A 24,894-nucleotide genomic window follows, 5' to 3' on the forward strand; every position below is an offset into this window, starting at 1 on the left:
GTGTACATACATTACATTACTGATCCTGAGTTATAACCTGTATTATACCCCAGAGCTGCACTCACTATTCTGCTGGTGCAGTCACTGTGTACATACATTACATTACTGATCCTGAGTTACATCCTGTATTATACCCCAGAGCTGCAGTCACTATTCTGCTGGTGCAGTCACTGTGTATATACATTACATTACTGATCCTGAGTTACATCCTGTATTATACTCCAGAGCTGCAGTCACTATTCTGCTGGTGCAGTCACTGTGTATATACATTACATTACTGATCCTGAGTTATATCCTGTATTATACCCCAGAGCTGCACTCACTATTCTGCTGGTGCAGTCACTGTGTACATACATTACATTACTGATCCTGAGTTACATCCTGTATTATACCCCAGAGCTGCACTCACTATTCTGCTGGTGCAGTCACTGTGTATATACATTACATTACTGATCCTGAGTTACATCCTGTATTATACTCCAGAGCTGCACTCACTATTCTGCTGGTGCAGTCACTGTGTACATACATTACATTACTGATCCTGAGTTACTTCCTGTATTATACTCCAGAGCTGCACTCACAATTTTGATGGTGGGATCATTTTTTTTAAACGACATTTCTTATCTTGTGCTGAGTTGCAGCTAATATTATACTTCGGAGCTGCATTCAGAATGTGATATGGCTAAACTATTATTGCTTCCACTCATAGATTTAGAAAGGGGCAAAGAGTTTGGTCACAGCAGTAAATAAAGTTCACACAAGACAAAAAGCACAAATAAACTGTAAATGTATTTCCAGTCTGATGCAGCAAAAATAATTATTATACAGCAATTTAATAAAACTAAATGTTGCTTTGATGGTAAATTTGTCACCCCAAAATGTGCAGTAAACCACTTATACCGTCATATAGGGGATTTGGCCCCTATAAAAATTATGCACTTATGTTGATTGACAGCGCTCACTCTGTAGTGCTGCCTGACTTGAATCCTCAGCAGTGCGCGCACTAACACTGCAGCAACTGATAGCCCATAAGTGTCAGTGTGTGCAGGAAGTGACCACTGCAGTCTGACACTGTGTGTGCTGTTGGCTCTTGCAGTGTCAGTGCGTGCAGGGAGCGACCACTGCAGTCTGACACTGTGTGCTATTGGCTCCTGCAGTGTCAGTGCGTGCAGGGAGCGACCACTGCAGTCTGACACTGTGTGTGCTATTGGCTCATGCAGTGTCAGTGCATGCAGGGAGCGACCACTGCAGTCTGACACTGTGTATGCTGTTGGCTCTTGCAGTGTCAGTGCGTGCAGGGAGCGACCACTGCAGTCTGACACTGTGTGTGCTATTGGCTCCTGCAGTGTCAGTGTGTGCAGGGAGCGACCACTGCAGTCTGACACTGTGTGTGCTATTGGCTCCTGCAGTGTCAGTGCGTGCAGGGAGCGACCACTGCAGTCTGACACTGTGTGTGCTATTGGCTCCTGCAGTGTCAGTGCGTGCAGGGAGCGACCACTGCAGTCTGACACTGTGTGTGCTATTGGCTCATGTAGTGTCAGTGCATGCAGGGAGCGACCACTGCAGTCTGACACTGTGTATGCTGTTGGCTCTTGCAATGTCAGTGCGTGCAGGGAGCGACCACTGCAGTCTGACACTGTGTGTGCTGTTGGCTCCTGCAGTGTCAGTGCGTGCAGGGAGCGACCACTGCAGTCTGACACTGTGTGTGCTGTTGGCTCCTGCAGTGTCAGTGCGTGCAGGGAGCGACCACTGCAGTCTGACACTGTGTGTGCTATTGGCTCCTGCAGTGTCAGTGCGTGCAGGGAGCGACCACTGCACTCTGACACTGTGTGTGCTATTGGCTCATGCAGTGTCAGTGCATGCAGGGAGCGACCACTGCAGTCTGACACTGTGTATGCTGTTGGCTCTTGCAGTGTCAGTGCATGCAGGGAGCGACCACTGCAGTCTGACACTGTGTATGCTGTCGGCTCTTGCAGTGTCAGTGCGTGCAGGGAGCGACCACTGCACTCTGACACTGTGTGTGCTGTTGGCTGCTGCAGTGTCAATGTGTGAAGAGCTAACGATGCGCTGAGTCATTGGCCACGTCACAGATGCACCAAGGACCCCTGATTTACATGTGTAATAAAACACTTTGAGTTTTAGGTGTGTCTGACCCTCTTTAAGGAGTAACGCATGTGAAAGTGAACTTTTGGGGAGCAACTACCACAAGGTTCATATAGAGTGAGCCCCCCACAGATGAATATAAGCAACTGGGAGTCAAAAAGACACATAGTGCACTGCAGCCCGTGCAAATAGAAAAGTTAGGATTTAGGGGGTCCAGTGTCCTGTCTGCCATATATATGCCCTGGGTGTACCCTGGTATACACTGAGTTCTCCACCACTGATGCCAAAGATGTAGGCTCTTATTAATGGAGATAATTGGGTCCAAGGAGTTGCTCATTTTTCTGTGCCGAAACTGAAGTTACTATTTGTGTCAATGGTTACAGATAGACGTCAGCCAGTCTCTGGTGCACTTGCACGTAGGATGGTGACACCATTCCTGCTTCATTGACAACTTCTTTTGGCACAAAAAGTTGTCAAGGGGACATGTAAACTCCTTCAGATGAATATCCAATACTTTACTCTCTTCTTGGGAGTCTGTGGACTTTTGGCACTGCCCGATTTCACTGCCAACCACATGGTACCATTGAAAAAAATATAAAGAAGACATATTTGACTTATGTTGGTGGCCATTGGGTGGAGGAAGTCTTGTTCAATCATTCATGGAATATTTGTAAAAAAAAGGAGTAATTTTTCATCCTGGAGCACTTGACCTCATCTCTGTCAAATATTATAGAAGTCATTGGCAATGATAAGTCCTTGTCCTTTATCAGCTTCATCGAAGACTTGACGTAGAACCTCAGGGTTCATCCTCGTACTGTTTCTCGGTGGCGGTGCCAAAATCTTCTAAAACAGATTGTAGATACTCGAAGGTTGGCCTGTCCTCTGGCTTATCTTGCCAGCATTTTAACATGATGTCATACAGTTCTGCTGAGCAATTTTCCGGGCAGGGCATGCGATAGCCTTCGTCTAGGAGTTGGATAACCTCAGGGTTGGTCATACCTGAAGGAGGTAATATATACACAATTATCATCCATTCCAACATTTTTGTTCATGGAACAGGCCGTGCACATAGCGGTATTGCAGATCTTTGATTTACAGATCAGTCTTGCCACCCGACCTGTCATCCACCTTCTTTAGATCTTTGGCCCTCTTGTCTTCGGTCTTCCACCTTTTTCATCTTCTCACGTTGATTAGGCCTCACAATGTGGTCATACTGGGCTCATTACACATCACGTCTTGTATTTTGTCTAGCGTGACCATGTCATGAGGCCTAGTCAGTGCCAGATGATCATGGACAGAAGACAAAAGGCTGAAGTCGAGAAGACCGAAAACGTGAAAACTAAAGTCTAAAAGCCTCAAAGTGAGGAGGACAGGGTGGGCACCTTCGGCAGAGGACTCGTAAGTAGCAGACTAAGGACTGGTTGAGTATAATCATTTATTACTTTTAAACCCTTCCAGGCGCTCTGTTTATTATGCTTTGGGGTCTGAAGAGATCTCATCATGATAAATGAAATTTAAATCTGTCAAAAACAGGGATCCTTGGACTCCCAATAATGGAAGATGAGATGGCAGATTTACGAGTTACAAAAAGTTACATAGCAAATACTTGAATGTTTTAGGAAGACTACAGAGCGGATTACCTGGGTATGGAATCCGACCATATGTCACAATTTCGGTGAGAAGGATCCCAAAAGACCACACGTCTGACTTAATGGTGAAGACTCCGAAGTTGATAGATTCTGGGGCTGTCCATTTGATGGGAAATTTTGTACCTGTAATTGGAAATTAAATAAGTTTTACGATAATATTATATTTATCTGCTGAACGAAGATTTATGGTAACGCTTGAAGATATCTTGGCGTGGTTTCCCACTTGGGTCACACAGTTTCAGTGGCTCTCACTGTGGTGGACAAGATCTGTCCATCCATTGCATTTCTTATGTTACGACTGTCTCAGAAGAAATGTAAGGCTAGATGCCACTTTCGTGGGAAAACAGAACTGATCATCAGAGGTTTCAGAATCCACACCTGCTGAGATGAGCTGACCTTCGGGCAATCAAAAGCACAAACCCCGAAGGCCCGAAGCCTGTTTTCACATTCCTGACCAAGCCAATTTTTTCAATTCTGACCATTATCACTTTATGAGGTTATAACTCTGGAACGCCTCAACGGAACACACTGATTCTGAGATTTTTTTTCTTGATACATTGCACTTCATGTTATTGGAAAATTTGGTTGATATGAGTTGCGTTTATCTATGAAAATATCGAACATTTGACAAAATATGTGAACATTTTGCAATGTTAAAACTTTGAATCTTTATGCCTTTAATGCCGCGGCCCTTTTTCATTTTTGTGTTTTCGTTTTTTTGCTCCCCTCCTTCCCAGAGCCGTAACTTTTTTATTTTTCCGTCAATATGGCCATGTGAGGGCTTGTTTTTTGCGTGCCGAGCTGACGTTTTTAATGATACCACATTTGTGCAGATATGTTCTTTTGATCGCTCGTTATTGCATTTGAATGCAATGTCGCGGCGACCAAAAAAAACGTAATTCTGGTGTTTCACATTTTTTTCTCGCTACGCTGTTTAGCGATCAGGTTAATGCTTTTTTTTTACTGATAGATCGGGCGATTCTGAACGCGGCGATACCAAATATGTGTAGGTTTGATTTTTTTTTTTATTATATTTTGCATGGGGCGAAATGGGGGTTATTTAAACTTTCATATTTTTTTATTTTTTTTCATATTTTTAAAAACATTTTTTTTTTACTTTTGCCATTCCTCAATAGCCTCCATGGGAGGCTAGAAGCTGGCACCACTCGATCGGCTCAGCTACATAGCAGCGAACATCAGATCGCTGCTATGTTGCTGAATTGCAGGTGTGCTATGAGCGCCGACCACAGGTGGGCGCTCACAACAGGCCGGCATCAGTAACCATAGACGTCTCAAGGACCTCTATGGTTACCATCCTGACGCATCGCCAACCCCCGATCATGTGACGGGGGTTGGCGATACGCTTCTTTTCCGGCCGCGCGACGGTTAAATGCCGCTGTCAGCGTTTGACAGCGGCATTTAACAGGTTAATAGCGGAGGGGGAATCGCGATTTCACCCGCCGCTATTGCGCGCACATGTCAGCTGTACAAAACAGCTGACATGTCTCGACTTTGATGTGGGCTCAACGCCGGAGCCCACATCAAAGGGGGAGACACGATATGAGCAGTACTGCTCATGTCATGAAGGGGTTAAACCAGATAGTTATACCACACAAAATAATTAATAAATAACATTTCCACATGTCTACTTCGCATCTGCATCATTTTTTTAAAAATTTTTTTTTAGAAAGTTCTAGGGTTAATTATAGGGTTAAGAATGAAAAAGTTAAAAATTTATGAGCAATTTCTCACTTTTCCAAAAAAATTTACAAAACCAATTTCCTTAGGGACCATATCTAGTGTTGAGCATTCCGATACCGCAAGTATCGGGTATCGGCCGATATTTGCGGTATTACCAAGTTCCGATATTTTTGTGATATCGGGAATCGGTATCGGGATTTAGATTAATGTGTAAAATAAAGAATAAAAATAAAAAATATTGATATACTTACCCTCGGACGGGCCCTGGTTGTCACCGCTGCAATCGCCATGTTTTCCTTCCTATGAATGAGCTTGTTAAGTACCTTCGATGACGTCGCGGCTTGTGATTGGTCGCTGAGCGGTCATGTGACCGCTCACGCGACCAATCACAAGCCGCGACGTCATCGAAGGTCATTAAAGCGCTCATTCTTAGGAAGAAAAGCATGGCGATGGCAGCGGTGACAACCAGGGCCCGTCCGAGGGTAAGTATATCAATATTTTTTATTTTTATTCTTTACTAGCTGAAGAGCCCGGCGTTGCCTGGGCATAGTAAATATCTGTGGTTAGTTATAGCACGTCACTTCTCTTATTTTCCCATCACTCCTCTCATTTTCCCAATCACATCTTTAATTTTCCCCCTCACATCTCTCATTTTCTCCCTCACACCTCTCATTTTCTCCCTCACTCCTCATTCCCGCCTAACACTTGTCATTTCGACCTCACATCTGTCATTTTCCGATCACTACACTATTTTCCCTCACTCCTCTCATTTTGCACTCACACCTTTTCATTTTCACCTCACACCTCTCATTTTCACCTCAGTATATACATGTTTGTCATCTCCCTTATATATAGTATACACCTGTATGTCATCTCCTGTATATAGTATATACCTGTATGTCATCTCCCCTGTATATAGTATATACTTGCTGTGTGTCATCTCCCCTGTATATAGTATATACCTGTATGTCATCTCCTCCTATATATAGTAAATACCTGTATGTCATCTCCTCATATATACAGTATATACCTGTATGTCATCTCCTTCTATATATAGTATATACCTGTATGTCATCTCCTCCTGTATATAGTATATACCTGTGTGTCATCTCCCCTGTATATAGTATATATCTGTGTGTCATCTCCTCCTGTATATAGTATATACCTGTATGTCATCTTCTATATATAGCATATACCTGTATGTCATCTCCTCCTGTATATAGTATATACCTGTAGGTAATCTGCTCCTGTATATAGTATATACCTGTGTGTCATCTCCTCCTGTATATAGTATATACCTGTATGTCATCTCCTCCTGTATATAGTATGTACCTGTATGTCATCTCCTCCTCTATATAGTATATACCTGTATGTCATCTCCTCCTGTATATAGTATATACCTGTGTGTCATATCCTCCTGTATTAGACCTCGTTCACACGTTATTTGCTCAGTATTTTTACCTCAGTATTTGTAAGCTAAATTGGCAGCCTGATAAATCCCCAGCCAACAGGAAGCCCTCCCCCTGGCAGTATATATTAGCTCACACATACACATAATAGACAGGTCACGTGACTGACAGCTGCTGTATTTCCTATATGGTACATTTGTTGCTCTTGTAGTTTGTCTGCTTATTAATCAGATTTTTATTTTTGAAGGATAATACCAGACTTGTGTGTGTTTTAGGGCGAGTTTCGTCTGTCAAGTTGTGTGTGTTGAGTTGTGTGTGGCGACATGCATGTAGCGACTTTTGTGAGATGAGTTTTGTGTGGCAACATGCGTGTAGCAACTTTTTGTGTGTCGAGTTGCATGTGACAGGTTAGTGTAGCAAGTTGTGTGCAGCAAGTTTTGCGCATGGCGAGTTTTGCACGTGGTGAGTTTTATGTCTGGTGCCTTTTGAGTATGTGCAAGTTTTGTGTGAGGCAACTTTTGTATGTGTTGCAAATTTTGTGCATGTGGCAATTTTTCCGCGTGTGCAAGTTTTGCGTGTGGCGAGTTTTCCATGAGGTGAGTTTTGCACTTGTGGCGAGTTTTGCGTGAGCCTAGTTTTTGCATGTGGCGAGTTTTGCGCGTGGTGAGTTTTGAGCGGCGACTTTTGTGTTTCGACTTTTATGTGGCGAGGTTGGTGTATGTGTGGTGAAATGTGTGCTGAGGGTGGTATATGTGTTCAAGCACGTGGTAGTGTGTGGCGCATTTTGTGTGTGTGTTCATATCCCCGTGTGTGGTGAGTATCCCATGTCGGGGCCCCACCTTAGCAACTGTACGGTATATACTCTTTGGCGCCATCGCTCTCACTCTTTAAGTCCCCCTTGTTCACATCTGACAGCTGTCAATTTGCCTCCAACACTTTTCCTTTCACTTTTCCCCATTATGTAGATAGGGGAAAAATAGTTTGGTGAATTGGAAAGCACGGGGTTAAAATTTCACCTCACAACGTAGCCTATGACGCTCTCAGGGTCCCGACGTGTGACTGTGCAAAATTTTGTTTCTGTAGCTGCGACGCCTCCAACACTTTTCATTTCACTTTTTCCCCATTATGTAGATAGGGACAAAATTGTTTGGTGAATTGGAAAGCGCAGGGTTAAAATTTCACCTCACAACATAGCCTATGACGCTCTCAGGGTCCAGACGTGTGACTGTGCAAAATTTTGTGGCTGTAGCTTCGACGCCTCCAACACTTTTCATTTCACCTTTTTCCCCATTACGTAGATAGGGGCAAAATTGTTTGGTGAATTGGAAAGCGCGGGGTTAAAATATCACCTCACAACATAGCCTATGACGCTCTCAGGATCCAGACGTGTGACTGTGCAAAATTTTGTGGCTGTAGCTGCGACGGTGCAGATGCCAATCTCGGACATACACACACACACACACACACATACACACACACACACATACACACATTCAGCTTTTTTGTAGTAGATTTTACACATTAATATGGATCCCAGGGCCTGAAGGAGAGTTTCCTCTCCTTCAGACCCTGGGAACCATTACGGATACCTTCCGATATTTGTGTCCCATTGACTTGTATTGGTATCGGATATCGGTATCGGCGATATCCGATATTTTTCGGATATCGGCCGATACCATCCGATACCGATACTTTCAAATATCGGACGGTATCGCTCAACACTATATCCCGTTTAAAGTGACTTTGAGGAGCCTATGTGACAGAAAATACCCAAAAGTGGCACCATTTTAAAAACTGCACTCATTAAAGTGCTCAAAACCACATTTGAGAAGTTTATTAACCCTTTAGGGGCCTCACAGGAATGAAAGCATTGTGGAAGGAAAAGAATGAAAATTTTACTTTTTCCCACAAAAATATTACTTTAGCCATAACTTTTGCATTTTCAAAAGTGTAACAGGAGATAATGGACCACACAATTTATTGTGCAGTTTCTCCTGAGTACACCGATACCCCATATGTAGTGTAAAACTACTGTTTGGGTGCACGGCAAGGATTGGAAGGGAAGGAGTACCAATTAAATTCTGAAGCACAATTTTGGGAAGGGAAACACAATATTAGCTGGAATAGATGGAAGACACCATGTCAGGTTTGGAGAGCCCCTGAAGTGCCTAAACAGTGGAAACCCCCCACAAATGACTCCTTTTTGGAAACTAGGCCCCTCAAGGAATCTATAATTGTCTGGAGCACCTTGAACCCACAGGTGCTTCATAGAATTTTATTAGGTTCAGTAGAAAAACACTTTCCAGCAAATATGTTGCTTTACCACCAAATCTTTCCTTTTCATAAGGGCAACAGAAGCAAATGGACCCCAAAGTCTGTTGTGCTATTTTTCCTCAGTGCACTGATACTCCATAAGTGGTGGAAAACTACTGTTTGGGCGCACGGCAGAGCTCGGAAGAGAAGTGCCAATTAAATTCTGGAGTGCAATTTTGGATGGAATAAATTTTGGATGCCATGTCATATTTGAAGAGCTTCTGACATGCCAACACAGCAGAAACCCCCACAAGTGACCTCACTTTGGAAGCTACACCTCTCCCTCTGAGGAATTAATCTAGAGGTGCAGTGAGCATTTTTAATCTTCAGGCAATCCACAGAATTGTGTATCATTAGACTGAATCATTTCTTCCACTATAATGTTGCTTTGACCCCAAGTTTTCAATTTTCAAAAGTGATTATAGGAGAAAATGGACTTCAAAGTTTATTATGCAATTTCTCCTGAGAACACCAATTCCCCATATGTGGTTGAAAACTACTTTTGAGGCGCAGTGCAAAGCTCAGAATTGAAGGAGCGCCATATTGTAGTTCAGATTTTGCTGGAACGGTTTGAGAGTGCCAAGTCACATTGACAGAGCCCCTGAGGTGCCAGAACAGCAGAACCCACCATAAGTGACCCCAAGGTAACCATCGGGCAGCAGCGGTGCAGGCCCTGAAACGCAGGGCGGCTGGCAATGGGTGCAGCCATAGCTCCGCCCACTCGCTAGCTGCTGCTGCTTTTGAAGATAGCAGCGGTCAGCCTGATGCTAACTTTTTACAGTCGGGATGGGGAGACAGCGCTGGGAGGGGGCCACACGGGACTCGCGGTTTATTAGATGTGGTGGCCACTGCAGCAGTAGAGAGGGGGAGACGATCTTAACCCTGGGCAGCCGCCCACGCACCCTAGAATGCCCGCGCATCCTGGGTTGTTAGTAGGACAAAACGCAGCTAAGGGCGGCATTATGGACACTGGCGACAAATCGGTTTCCCAAGACCGGCTGTATGGGGCCCCCAGAACCACAAGACAACATAACCATGGAGGATTACATGCTGATTGGTCGCATCAGGATTCTGGACTGGCGGCTGCTGGGAACACAGCACCCAGGCAGCTAGGTGAGAGAAACATTATGGCTCCTTTTCTACCGTCACTAGCTTCTAGTGTTTATGTGGATACAGGGGATTTGTCCATGGGGGGCTAATGTCGGCATTGGGTGTTATATTACAGGGGCTAAAATATTTGGTTAGGCTATGGGAATTGAGGAATAGTCAGGGCGAATCGTCACCATTGTCAGCCTGAATGGGTAATGTAAGGGAGAGGGGACTGGCGGATGCTGACGGGGTGATAGGTTCATCTAGGGCCGTACAGAGTATAGTAACAGGGGCTTCACTAGCTGCTGGAGAAGTGACAGGGGCTGGCAGCGAGGTTACGGGAGAGGGATCTTCCGCAATGGACAGTGCGGAAAAGGATAAGGAAGAGTCGGTGCGATTGGATGATGCAGCAAAAGGGGAAGTTTACGTCTGCCGTGAAGGGCCTTTGGGGGCACATTTGAAACCGGAGGTAAAAGAGAAAATATGGAAAGGGGAATATGTAGAAATATTTTCCTTACTCCCGCTGGAACGTTTTAATTTAGATAGAGCACGAAGGGACGAGTCTAAGGAAGAGGATGAGGAGAAGAGACGGTTTAGGCTAATTCCCCGCATTTTCTCTAATTGGTTACAAGCATTTGCTATATTAGCCAGTGTCATTGGGGAAAAGTCACCAGAAAATTGTTCCCCCCTGTTTTGTTATATGGATGCAATTGGGGAGTTTATTACGCGGGACAGGGTTGGCTTAAATACGATGAACAATTCCATCAGCTGAAGGGGGTACGGCTGAGCATCCGTTGGGATCATAAAGACATTGCTTTATGGGTGAGAGTAACAGCACCAGGTAGGACAGGGATCTCAGTCTTTTCCCAGGGGCACCGTGGGTTTGGGACAGTCAGGGCACTCGATGGCTGCACAAAAAGGACTGTGTTTTTCATTTAACGAGGGGGCTTGCAGGTTCGGTGCAAAATGTAAATTTAAACATGAATGTTCCTCTTGCGGAGGCAATCATGGGGCATCCAAATATTTTAGGGCAGTGAGACAGAGAGGGCCAGAGGGGTTTGAAAAAAGGAGTGACACCAGTGCGTCTGGCAGAGATGGAGCAGTTCCTAAATAGGTACCCAGTTAAGGAAGCGGCAGCAGTATTACGGGAAGGTTTCAGAGACGGGTTACGATTCCTTTTGTGGATGTTAAGGGGAAGTTATCGACAACAAATGTAAAGTCAGCCAATGAGTTCCCGGACGTGGTCACGGAAAAATTGAATAAAGAAGTGGCCTTAGGTAGAATAGCTGGCCCGTTTAGCTCAATCCCTATTGAGAATTTGAGGGTTTCACCATGGGTGGTAGTGCCAAAAAAAGGAGCCGAATAAATTCAGGCTGATTCATCACCTTTAATTTCCAAAAGGTTTAACAGTAAATTACGGGATTGACCCACAATTGTGTTCAGTTTTGTATACGTCTTTTGATATGGCAATGAGTTGAGTTAGGGATTGTGGACAGGGGGTCAGGTTGGCTAAAACAGACATCAAGGCAGCTTTTCGATTGCTACCGGTTCACCCGGATAGCATGCATTTGTTAGGGTGTTTTTGGGACGGGGGATTTTATGTGGATTGCTGCTTGCCGATGGGGTGTTCACTGTCATGTGCGTATTTTGAAATGTTTAGCACGTTTTTGGAATGCACAGTTAAGGATGTGTCTGGGCTTGGCCCATGTATTCATTATCTGGATAACTTCTTGTTTGTTGGTTCGGCACAGTCTCCGGATTGTTCTATTTTACTTCATACGATGGAGGGTGTGGCAAAGAAGATTGGTGTCCCATTGGCAGCAGAAAAAAACGTGGGTCCTGTGACGTCATTGAGTTTTCTGGGTTTTGAAATAGATACGGTCGCGATGGAGTGCAGATTGCCGGAGGACAAATTGGTGGACATGAGAACAGAAGTAAAGCGGGTCATTAGTCTTACAAAAGTAACTGCACGAGGTTCAATCATTGCTGGGAAAATTGAATTTTGCATGTCGGATTATGTCAATGGGCAGAGCATTTTATCACAGGCTATCTTTCATTTCGGTGGGAATTCAGGTGCCGTCGTATTTCATAAGACTTAGGAGGGAGTTGAAGGACGATTTGAAGGTTTGGGCGCTTTTCCTGGATTCCTACAATGGGAAGTCACTGTAGATTGCACCGGTGGTACCAGGTGAGTCCCTTGGCATTCTGGTAGGTTCGGCTGGTGAGCAGTGTTTCAGTTTGTTTTTCAAGAACAGTTGGTTGGTTGGCCATTGGCCATGAGTTTGGGAGGAGAAAGGCTTGTCTGCCAATCAGATGCTGTGCGAGGTGTTCCCCATTGTTGTGGCGCTATCGCTGTGGGGAGGGAATGTTCAGAATAAAAAGATTTGTTTTGATTGCAGGTCAGTGGGGACGGTGAGGGCAATAAATTTGTTGTCATCATCTGATCCAGCTTTGCTGAGAGTTCTACAGCACATGGTGTGGGTAGGCTTGAAATGTAACTTATGGGTTACGGTGGAACTCAGGCCTAGAAAAAATTACCCTATTCTTGAAGCTCTTTATTGTTCGCAGTGGGATCGTGTTCGGGATTTGGCACCTCAAGCAGAACCCGCAGGATTGGCGTGCCCAGAGGACTTATGGAATCTTCCGTTGGGGCAGTGAGAGATCTGTTATCCAGATCCTTGGAGGCTGGAACATGGTCACCTTATGTTAGGGCATGGGACATATGGGAGGAGTGGAAGGCTAAATTGGGGGAGGGTTTGGAGAATGAGAGCAAGTTGCTTTTATTAATGGGGCATAATTGGGAATCAGGATGGTCGGTTCCAAAAATTAACAATTTTTTATCGGGTCCAGCCTTTGGCTTTAAGTTTAGTAAGTTTAGGGGATTGCAAGATTTAAGTCTTTTTTGGTTATTCAAGTGGTGAGGGGGTGGCGTAATGGTTGGAAGGTGGCGGACGGTAGACGTCCCGTGTCTTACGAACTATTACTGTTGTTAGGTGAGCAATTAGTGGATGTTTTAACATTTTTTGGTGCTTTCGTTTGGGAGAGTTGGTTAGCCCTTCTAGATATCGTAAAAGGGTGTTTACTTAGACAAGATGTAGATATGTTTGGGGACAGATTAGTGATATTTCTACGGTCCTCAAAAACAGATATTGAAGGAAGGGGTTGTAGGGTGGTTCTTTTTGAGATACGCAGTTCCCCTTTATGTCCTGTACATTGTTTTCGTCAGTTCTTGAGGGGTTCGGGGACCAATCTGTTGTTGGTACACAATGACGGTTCGTTCTTATCTCGCTTTCAATATGTAACGGTATTTAAACGCTGTTTGGCGAGACGGGGCATTTCAACAAGGAACTTTAGTGGGCATTCATTCCATATTGGTGCGGCTACAGAAGTGGCCAGAAGAGGTTTGGGAGATGATTTGGTACAGAGGATCGGCCGTTGGGAGTCAGTGAGATTCCGTTCGTACATTTGCCCGTCACTGATCTAGGGAACTTTTGATATATAGGTCGTGGTTTACAGTTATATGGTTGTGGTGTTTTTGTTTCTTTCTCTTTCAGAGCCGGGACAATTGCTTACATGGATTATGGGTCATTCCTTTGTCTTTTGGGCAGCATTGAGGGCAGATGTTTGACTGGATGGGAGACAACTGGGTGTGCCGAGGACATTGGCAGTCTTGAGGTGGATCGGTAAACGGGGGATGACATGGAAGCAATTGTTACCCTAATTTCACAGATTTAGTCACTTGGATCGGGCGCCTGACCTGTTGGTGGTACATTTGGGGGGAAATAACCTAGTAAAACGACCATGCAGAGAATTAATTAAAGACATTAAATTTGACATGTTGCGGCTGTGGTCTATGTTCCCAAGGCTGTTGGTGGTGTGGTCAGACATCATTCCCAGGAAAGTGTGGTACGGGGCACGGTCGTACAAGGTTTAAATAGGGCCAGGATTAAAGTGAATAGAGCAGTTTCTCGCTTTATGGTAAGAAACGGGGCAATTGTGGTTCGGCATAATGATTTGCTATCAAGAAGAGGGGAATTTTGGAGGAAGGATGGTATTCATTTGAATGCAATCGGTTTGGATCTGTGGTGCTTGGCGATACAGGAGGGCATTGAGAAAGGCTTGTTGGTGTGGCATGACATAAATGTTTGAGGGGTCAGAACATTTATGCTGGTGGCGTGGGAGGGAGGTCCTCGAGGTTGGTGGTGCTAGTAAATGGCGGCTCGGAGGGCTGGGGATCTTAAAGGTCCTGGACTCCCCCTGGTGTGGATTAAATGGAATGGAACGTAATGGTCACATGGATGAGATAACTGGGTCTGTGGGTATTTTGGCAGATATTGGTCGGGCGAGTCTCTTAGTGTCTCTGAGCTGCAGCTAGAGGCAAGACCCGACCTGGGGCCAAGTTTTTCTGGACACTGACCTGAGTTGGTTACAGTTTGGGGCTTCGAGGACCGCCCTCCCCGTGGATAAGGTTAAAACAAATAAACTGTTATGTTAAATGTTAATAAAGGCTGTTGTGGCCAATTAATCCAAATGAAAGTATGGTATGTCGTTATTTTGGAGTTGGGTACTTTGGATGGGTAGGTTGAACATGGTTGCAAAAGGTTAGTTAATGGGTGAAACTCACAGGCATCACAAATACCCAATTGTCAAGACCAGATTTGCAGTACCAAAAACCAGTTGTTTAAACAGCAAGAATAAGGCTAGGTTCCCATTGCGTTAGGGCAATCCGTTAAGCGCATAGCACTAGCGGATTGCGCTAACGCAATGCTTCTATAGGGTCGGCGTTCTCCCTCCCCACTAGCGCAGATCCCCGATCTGCGCTAGCGAGGAACAGGCCTCGGATGCTGCAAGCAGCGTTCGAGGTCCGTCACAAAAGAACGGCACATCGCTAGCGCGTGCCGAAAATGGCATGCGCTAGTGATGCGCTTCAGCAAAAAATAACATTGCTGTCAATGGGTGCGCTAACGGACCCGTTGCACGGCGTTAATTACGACATTTTTGCCGTGCAACGCAGTCCGTTAGCGTGCACACATTAACGCAATGGGAACCTAACCTAAGGCAAACTGGCCATCTGTCTTGAGTTGACCTCTTGGAAACCCAGAAGAGTTGGTAAATTTCACTGGGCCCTGTCCAAACCTCCTCAGATAGAGCACCACCATCAAAATGTACATTTGTTTGGCAGGAAAATAAGATGTGAAGAGAGTGTGATGGTTGGCACAGGATGATACGCAGGTATCGAGTGTTATGGGGCCCAGTGCTTGAAAGCAAGAAGAGATAGTCAGCCAACATTGACTATATCCAACAATAAAGGATAATATCCACAGACTTCTTGTAATTTTGGTTAATATTGACTATATGAAATGTGATTTACTTAGTGGACAAATTGGCCATTTCGTGTGTGCCCACCAGCCACAACAAGGATAACTTTTTTTGATTCCTAAAGCTAATATTTACCAAATATGCCTCTTCTAGGCTAAAAACGTACAAATTTAAAGGGCACTAATAAAAAACAGCCTTAGACTGATGGGAGGGAAAAAAAGCAACGGCTGACCGGCACAAGCTATCAGAATGAAGCATGAACAGGTACAAGCTGTTGTGATTGCAGTATGTATGTATTCCATAGAGAGTGCAGCAGAAGCCGTTGTATGCGCTAAGATAGATGCAAACATTGAATATATGAAATGTAAATGTTCTGATTTCATTTCTCACATAGTGACTGATCTCTCCGCCTTTTCCAGAGTCCAGAGAAGCAAATGTTTTTCTACTGCTCCGCACATGTGGAAGTAGAACTGATCATCAAACTGCCAGTATCACTATGATAAGGCGAGTCTACGACTTCTGCTTTCACCGACGTAAGCCCAAACCTAACAAACACCATCAGGAAGATTAGTTTTCCACTATAGGTTGAAAGAAGAGGATCTGACACTAATATAGTACACACTGATCATTTCAGTGGATATGTCAGACTCAAGGGCTTACAATCTAAAGGAGAAGCGGAAAGATCGACGGGAACTGAGTGGCGATTTTTTTCCATAACTATCTGTATCTTAAGTGGGTAAAATTGCAAAGTGCTTCTGAAAATGAACAACTTTGCAATTTGCCGCTTGTAAAAAATCAGGAAGCCATTAGGCAGGAGAGCAGACAGAAGACAGAAGATGACATCCGTGACCACATTTAGGCCAAGTTCACACTGGGCGTTTTTTCTGCATTTTTTTAATGCAAATTTTCAGCTATGTTTTACAGTACCAGCAAAGTCTGAAGTTTCAGAAATTTCATGCACACGGCTTTTTTTTTTTGTCATCAAGATTTTGTGCTTTGCATGTTTTCTTGCACATTGTCACGTCTTTCAGCGTTGTTTCAGTGTTCTTCACCCATTGACAGTGGCGTATCTGGGGGGGGGGCAGCCGGGGCATGTGCCTCGAGGTCAGCCGGCAGGGGGGCGCAGTTGGGCTGCCTAAAGCGGCGTTCCAAAGTGTCTCCCCCGGCGTCTGCATTCTGCCGCCCCCCGGTCAGGGAGTCAGCTGTTCTCTGTGCCGCCTGTCAAGCTGACAGCCGGCACAGAGAAGCTGCAGCGCGCCGGCTCCCGGAGATCAATTGTACTCACATCTAACAGCTGCGAGTACAATTGAGGCTCTGACCTCCGGGTCAGAGCGACGCCAGCAGCGTGATCAAGTCATGTGATCACGCTGCTGATGTCACTATCCGGCGCGCAGGAGAAAGAAGAGACTTGGTGGTAAGTGCTCCTGTAGTTGTGGAGCTGAAGACACCGAAAATTCAGCGTGTTGCGGGTTTATGGGGAATATTTATTCAGTGTGTGTGTTTATTTATTCAGTGTTTTGGGGGGAGATTTATTTAGTGTGTGTGTTGGGGAGGCAGGATTTAATCAGTGCGTTGGGGGGTCAGGGATTTATTCAATATGTGTGTGTGATTAGGGATTTATTCAGAGTGTATAGAAGAAAGGTTCAGGGATTTATTAATTGTGTGTGTGTGGGGGGGATTTAATCAGTGTGTGAGGGGATTTATTCAGTGTGTGTGGGGAATGGGAATTTATTTAGCATGTGTGGGGCATTTATTCTGTGTGGAGGGGAATGGATTCTGTCGGAAGGGGAATGGATATATTCTGTGGGGGTGAGTGGGGAGATGGGGGTGGACACAGTAGCAAAGGGAAAAATGTGTGCTGACACAGTATTGGGAGCAAGGGTGATGGGATGTGTGAGGACACAGTATGGGGAGTCGGGGGAATGTGTGAGGAGGAAATATGGAGAGCAAAGGGGTAAATAAGTGAGGAGATAGTATAGTTAGCAGGGGGGATGTACATGAGGATGCTATTAGAAATGTGTGCAGACAGTATGGGGGGATGAAAGTGTGAGTGGGCACAGAATAGATACTGAGTAGTGTGAGGGTAACAGCCAGGAGGAGACAGTATGCCAAGTAGGAGGAGTGTAATGAAGGGGCACAGTAGAGAGACTGGGCTCTCTATGAGGGACACCGTATGAGAAGGCAGTGTGAAGTATGGAAAAGAGAGAGAGGGTAGTGTGGATGGCATGTACCATAAGAGGGACAGTGAGGGTCATATTATGTGTTGGGAATAAAATGAGGGGCAATTATTTACTCAGGGGCTCAGCCTAGGGCAGATATTGTTATTCCGGAGCATTATAATAACACTGCTATCTTTAAGGGTGTTGTGTCGGGATGTGCTGCAGAAGACAGGAGAAGATGGAAGTCTGCAGAAACGAGCTCTGCCGGTGGATGAGAAGAGTCATCATGGCATCCGGACAAGGTGAAGATGAAAAGAAAGAGGCGACTCCACAAACAACGTCATCTATCAGGTACCTGGATGTAAATGTGGGGTTTTTTTTTTGTGATACTAATTCTCATATTTTTATTTGTTAGGAACATTAAAGGGGATGTCCAAGGTTGTGATGAGTCTGCAGTCATACTATGTGACTGCAGACTTCTGAATTCTCACAGTGCGAACTGCTATCATAATTCTCTGATGTTGGCGGTTTACATACATGCGGTCACGTGCTGACTAGACATGTGTGGCCTCATTCAATGAAAATGAATTGACTGAGGCCGGACACGTCTAGTTAGAATGTGGCCAGAAGTATCCAAATCACATACTTGTGCTGTCATGACCGTCCACTCTGGCCACCGGCAAGGGAGAATCCTGAAAGTGTGCAGTGCTTGCGCTGTGAGAATTCAGGAGCCTGCAGTCACATAGAATGACTGCAGACTTTCATCTCAAACCTGGACGCACTCTTTAATTATAAAATGAAGCCCTGTAGCCAGTCCTAACAACGTGTAATATCCTAACTGTCCTCTGCCCATTGAAATGAATGGGTGGTGAAAAAATGCGCCAAAAACGCAGGTATCAGGTTGTTCTGCGTTTTATAGTGTAGGACTTTTTTTTTCAACACTAAACTTTATCAGCATGCACAAGAGACAAATCTAACATGCCAAAACAGCAGCAAAAAACTGAACAAAAAACGCAATGAAAAACAAGGAAATGCTTTTTATTTCTGCAGCTTTTTTCCTGCCAAGAGATTAGGTTTTGCTGCAAAAAAAAAAAGCTGAAAAAATGCCTAGTTTGAACTTACCCTAAATGTTGTCCAAATTTCTGAGCACTTTATGACCCACTATTAAAACCAGATTTAGCAAATCTAGTAAAAAAGAGGTGAAATGGAAAAGATGCCCAGTAAAGTATATGGAAGACTTCTCAGGTGAGTGTTAGGCTATGTTCACATGTTGTGTTTTTGCTGCATATTTTAAGCTGCGTTTTACAGTTCCAGCAATGGCTATGAGATTTCAGAAATCTCATGCACGCATAATGTTTTTTTCTTTTCCAGGCTGATTTGGGAAAACTGGTGCGGTTTTGCAAACTGCAGCATGTCACTTCTTTCAGTGTTTTTTTTTCCAGCTTTTTTTCAGTGTTTTCTCACCCAAAGAAAGCAATGAGTAAGTGCAAAAATGCAGCAAAAAACGCAGTTATCAGGTTTTGCTGTGTTTTTGGTGAAAAAACCTTAAGGAAGTTGCATCATGATTTTTTTGTGGGGGGCACTAAACTTTATCAGCATGCACAAAAGGCAACCAAAATGCAGCAAAAAAAACGAAGAAAAACCTGCTTTTGTAAGCAGCTTCTTTCCTGCCAAATGAGTAGGTTGTGCCTGCAGAAAAAAGCAGCGAAACGCAACTTGTGAACATAGCCATAGAGTTACTTTAAGAAGCTTTGAAAGGTCTCTGATACTTTTGGACAACTTGATCTCATTTGATAATGTGCTAAATAAAAAGTCATGTAAATTACTTAATTTATAATTATCTTGTGTCATCCTGAAAAATTGCTTCAAAGTGTTTTCTGCTAGATGGCACCTCTCTATCTAAATTGCTTTATACTGACTGGTGTCAATATGAGGAGAGACACATTACTGAAAGTGGACTGGTCTTTGTCTCTACAGGAAGTAGGGTGTGACTTTGTCTCTATACAGGAAGTGGTGGGGCGGGTCTTTATCTCTCTACAGGAAGTAGGGTGTGACTTTGTCTCTATACAGGAAGTGGTGGGGCGGGTCTGGATCTCTCTACAGGAAGTAGGGTGTGACTTTGTCTCTGTACAGGAAGTGGTGGGTCGGGTCTTTATCTCTACAGGAAGTAGGGTGTGACTTTCTCTCTATACAGGAAGTGGTGGGGCGGGTCTTTATCTCTCTACAGGAAGTAGGGTGTAACTTTGTCTCTATACAGGAAGTGGTGGGGCGGGTCTTTATCTCTCTACAGGAAGTAGGGTGTGACTTTGTCTCTATACAGGAAGTGGTGGGGCGGGTCTTTATCTCTCTACAGGAAGTAGGGTGTGACTTTGTCTCTATACAGGAAGTGGTGGGGCGGGTCTTTATCTCTCTACAGGAAGTAGGATGTGACTTTGTCTCTATACAGGAAGTGGTGGGGCGGGTCTTTATCTCTCTACAGGAAGTAGGGTGTGACTTTCTCTCTATACAGGAAGTGGTGGGGCGGGTCTTTATCTCTCTACAGGAAGTAGGGTGTAACTTTGTCTCTGTACAAGAAGTGGTGGGGCAGGTCTATATCTCTCTACAGGAAGTAGGGTGTGACTTTGTCTCTGTACAGGAAGTGGTGGAGCGAGTCTTTATCTCAACGGGAGGTAGGGTGTGACTTTGTCTCTGTACAGGAAGTGGTGGGGTGGGTCTTTATCTCTCTACAAGAAGTAGGGTGTGACTTTGCCTCTGTACAGGAAGTGATGGGGTGGGTCTTTATCTCTACGGGAGGTAGGGTGTGACTGTCTCTATACAGGAAGTGGTGGGGTGGGTCTATATCTCTCTACAGGAAGTAGGGTGTGACTTTGTCTTTGTACAGGAAGTGGTGGGGTGGGTCTTTATATCTCTACAGGAAGTAGGGTGTGACTTTGTCTCTGTACAGGAAGTGGTGGGGTGGGTCTTTATCTCTACAGGAAGTAGGGTGTGACTTTGTCTCACTTTTTCTCTGTACAGGAAGTGGTGGAACAGGTGTTTATCTCTCTACAGGAAGTAGGGTGTGACTTTGTCTTTGTACAGGAAGTGGTGGGGTGGGTCTTTATATCTCTACAGGAAATAGGGTGTGACTTTGTCTCTGTACAGGAAGTGGTGGGGTGGGTCTTTATCTCTACAGGAAGTAGGGTGTGACTTTGTCTCACTTTTTCTCTGTACAGGAAGTGGTGGGGTGGGTCTTTATCTCTACAAGAAGTAGGGTGTGACTTTGTCTCTGTACAGGAAGGGGTGGGGTGGGTCTTTATCTCTCTACAGGAAGTAGTGTATGACTTTGTCTCTGTAGAGGAAGTGGTGGAGCGAGTCTTTATCTCTCTACGGGAAGTAGGGTGTGACTTTGTCTCAATACAGGAAATGGTGGAACAGGTCTTTTTCTCTCTACAGGAAGTAGGGTGTGACTTTGTCTCTGTAAAGGAAATGGTGGAACAGGTCTTTATCTCTCTACAGGAAGTATGGTGTGACTTTTTCTATGTACAGAAAGTGGTGGGGCACGACTTTATCTCTCCACAGGAAGCAGGGTGTGGCTTTGTCTCTGTACAGGAAGTGGTGGGGCAGGTCTTTATTTCTCTACTGGAAGTAGGGTGTGACTCTCTATACAGGAAGTGGTGGGGCGGGGCTTTATCTCTACACAGGAAGTAGGGTGTGACTTTGCCTTTCTGCATAAAGTGGGGATGAGGCTTTGACTTTCTATTAGAGGTGGCGGTGTGACTTTGTATAGGAAGTGGTGGGGCGGGTATTTGACTTTCCACAGAAAGTGGGGGATGGATCTTTATTAGTGATGAGCGAACATGCTCGGATAAGGTGTTATCCGAGCATGCTCGTGTGCTCACCAAGCATTTTTAGCATGCTCCAAAAATATGTTCGAGTCCCCGCGGCTGCATGTCTTGCATCACAACACATGCAGGGATTGCAGGCACAGGGACTCAAACATATTTTTCGAGCACGCCGAAGACGCTTGGTTAGCGCACGAGCATGCTCAGATAACACCTTATCCCAGCACAATCACTTATCATCACTAGTCTTTATCTCACTGGAGGAGATGTGACAGTTACAGAGAATGAGAAAGAGGACAACACCTGAGCGTCTGTTACTCACCCTCTTTAGCTATGTATTCAGTATCAATGATTCTTGCCAGCCCAAAATCTCCTATTTTGCAGCACAAGATTTCAGACACCAGGACGTTGGCGGCTCTCAGGTCTCTGTGGATGTAGTTCTTCTTTTCAATGTACGCCATGCCCTCTGCCACCTGAAATGGGAGCAATATGGTCACTACTAATTGGCTTATTACAAAATGTTAGCGATGTATCCTGACCGTTTACCAATGTGTTGTGGGCAAATCCCCATTAAATCCCCATGCCACAGCTCTGCACAGAACGGTGGTAGATTTTAACCCATTCCTGTTCCACCTGCTACCAGTGCATGGAGCAGGCTGAGGAGCCGAGCGCGCTCCTTGCTCCACACAGGGCAGCCAGCATCTGACTCCAACAGCAGCAACCGGAGCTAGGTCAAACTGTTAATGTTTAACTCCTTAAATACCATTTTTAATCTCTAACAGGAGCAATTAAGTGGCAGTATCTAGGTGGGGCATCCATTCAGAATGCAATCACTGTGATATCCAGGGGCCCTGGCGACTACATGCTGGTCCTGTGATGCTCAGCCGCAGGAGAAACTTCATAAGAGACTGTGATTTTTACTATGTACTGAATTATTGCTGTATACGATACAAGCGATCTAATTATGATGGGTTCAAATACCCGACGGAAACTAAAAAAATTAAGGCAAAATTTAAAAAATCAAATTTTACAAAATTTAGAAAAATTAATAATTTTAATAATCCGAATAAAAAAGGTAAAAAAAAAAATGTATATTCAATATTGGCGAGTATGTAAAATTCCAATCTATCAAAATAAAAAAATAGTTAACCCATAAGATAGATGGAGTAAAAAAATAAAAAGTTGCCTATTTTCGCTTGCCACACCTCCCTAAAAAATACACTAAAAAGTGAACAAGTTCCATGAAAAATGGCAACTTGTCATACAAAAATAATGAACAGCTCCACAGACTACTAAGTAAGGGTGAAAAACACAGATGACACTAACGTCTGAATGAGGCCTAATACATTGTTATACTGGCAGCGCCTAATACTTGTGCTGAGGTGGTCATTTTTAGTTTGTAAGCCTCCATAGTAAGCTATCAGCACCTGGTGAAAACCTGGTGACAGAGGAAGCCCTCTCCTTCTGTCTAACCGCTTAGAATCCGCAGTCAGCATTGTGCGTGGCATCTAAAGGTGTCAGGTTTGTTTTTTTGCTGAGTTTTTTGAGCAAAAACTCTACAAAACGACAAGGAGTTCAAAAATCATAAGTTTTGACTTTTAAGAGGTGGAGTTTTTCCGTTCCCTCCGCATAGAAAATTCAGTCCTATTATTGTGAATGAAAAAATTCAGTTTTACGTTTGCAAACTACAGTTTGATGTTCTTGTAAAAAAGTTTACAAAAACACTAACATCGGGCATGGAAGTCTCATGAGGACCTCAATGTTCCGTTCTGGACCCTCTGGTAATAACAGTCACCACTGTCACGCTCGGCAGGTAGTCACCGTTATCGGGAGGATGTTTTTTTTCCACGACCATGTGGCCACAAAAACAGTTTCTGTCGAGCCTTTTGGTGATGTTGTTGACTTCTGTGGTCGTCTGATCGGTAGACCGTGATGGACACAAGAACTCATAACGGGGCGTTCAGGGGGGCTCCCGAGGGTTCATCACACAGCACATGATAATGACTGAGTAACAGAAATGTACATGACACGGCTGCTAATCAGCGGCCATCAGAGGCTTCAGCGAGGAGAAGGAGATCTGTATCAGTCGCAAGACGAACTTGTGGCTTTTTGGTATCTTAGAGAAGTCTCTGTAAAAAGCTTAGACTGAAATTTCACATGGTGCAGTGGAAAATATAACGAGGGTCCTCTTCCTGCCGCCGATCGAGATGTGACCGCGAGCTAAAATTACACCCGGACTGTCTAAAATTAACCACATGAAATGCTGTTTCTCTTTTAGTATTGTGTTATATTAGTTCTTTATAGCGTAAATACAAAATTTAAAAAGTAAAAAAAGTCATATTTTTATTTAAAGAAAAGTGGCCACCGTCTGGTAATGAAGTGCCTCTTCAAGGCACTTTAAGTTGTATCACATAACAGAGTATTTGCAGATGATGGGACAAGTGATCGTTGTTAAACACGGAGACCCCCACTGATGCCCACGATAGAGGAGTTGATGTGTTGGGGAGCAGTGTGCCGTATGGTTTCTGGTAACTTGTCTTGAAGATTGCCATATTTTCAAGTGAAGCTGAATGTTCACCTAATAAAATCAGTCACAGAATTTTCTGAGAGAAGTTGAGGGAGCACGACGCTTCTTTTCTAATAATTGGAGGGGGAGTTGTCTTTTCGTAATGCATATTTTCTCTCTACCGAGTGATCATGAGCTTGCTATTTTCGTAGGATTTATCAGCCGCTCTCTGAGCCAATAAAAAGTATCTCTGGCTGCTCTTTCTCCCCTCTCACAGCACACACTCTCACAGTGATAAATACTGCAGCTGCATCTCCCTCCTCTCCCCACTCTACCTATTACTGTAGATGGATTCTTAGGTGTTGAGGGGGTTACTGAACATTTTTAAAGAGCCTACAGGCAGGGAACGGAAAGGTATAGGCTGAAGGAAATTAAATAATATGGTAATTTTATTACCTGGTGTAATTATGGCTGTTCTCGTGAATCCGCCGATGTTTTTCTTTTCTTCCTGCGCCTCTTTGTTCTTGAGATATGACCTCCTCTTCCCTGTATGAAATCTAGTATTTAAGCCAAGTGGGCGTGGCAGTCAGAGAAGAGTTGAGAATCACGCCCAGTTGGCCAATAAAGCTAGATTTACATACAATCAAAACAGGCTCATATCTCAGGGATGGAAATACGCAGTAACAAAAGAAAAACATCATCGGATTCAGGAAAACAGCGGCAATTACACCAGGTTAAAAAAAAATACATATTTATAAGTGACAGGTCGTCCTTTAATCAAAATCTTTTAGTCAAAATCAGCCATTTGGGCACTTTTCTGTAAAA

The 24,894-nt window shown here is 44.3% G+C and overlaps 1 protein-coding gene across 1 annotated transcript in view; it reads right to left on the bottom strand.

Annotated features, from left to right (window-relative positions):
• Window positions 1–849: 849 nt before the first annotated feature.
• The window catches only part of BLK (BLK proto-oncogene, Src family tyrosine kinase), a 111,034-nt gene continuing 86,989 nt past the window's right edge, over window positions 850–24,894 (bottom strand). Inside the window, exons 11-13 of the mRNA XM_069728375.1 lie at window positions 21,886–22,036; window positions 3,744–3,875; window positions 850–3,102 (exon numbers count right to left, since the gene is read on the bottom strand). Coding sequence (XP_069584476.1) covers window positions 2,900–3,102; window positions 3,744–3,875; window positions 21,886–22,036 — 486 coding nt within the window. The 3' untranslated portion in view covers window positions 850–2,899. The remainder of the gene's footprint in view (window positions 3,103–3,743; window positions 3,876–21,885; window positions 22,037–24,894) is intronic.

This window comes from Ranitomeya imitator, chromosome 5 (assembly GCF_032444005.1).
Source record: "Ranitomeya imitator isolate aRanImi1 chromosome 5, aRanImi1.pri, whole genome shotgun sequence".
In the NCBI taxonomy this organism is placed as follows: domain Eukaryota; kingdom Metazoa; phylum Chordata; class Amphibia; order Anura; family Dendrobatidae; genus Ranitomeya; species Ranitomeya imitator.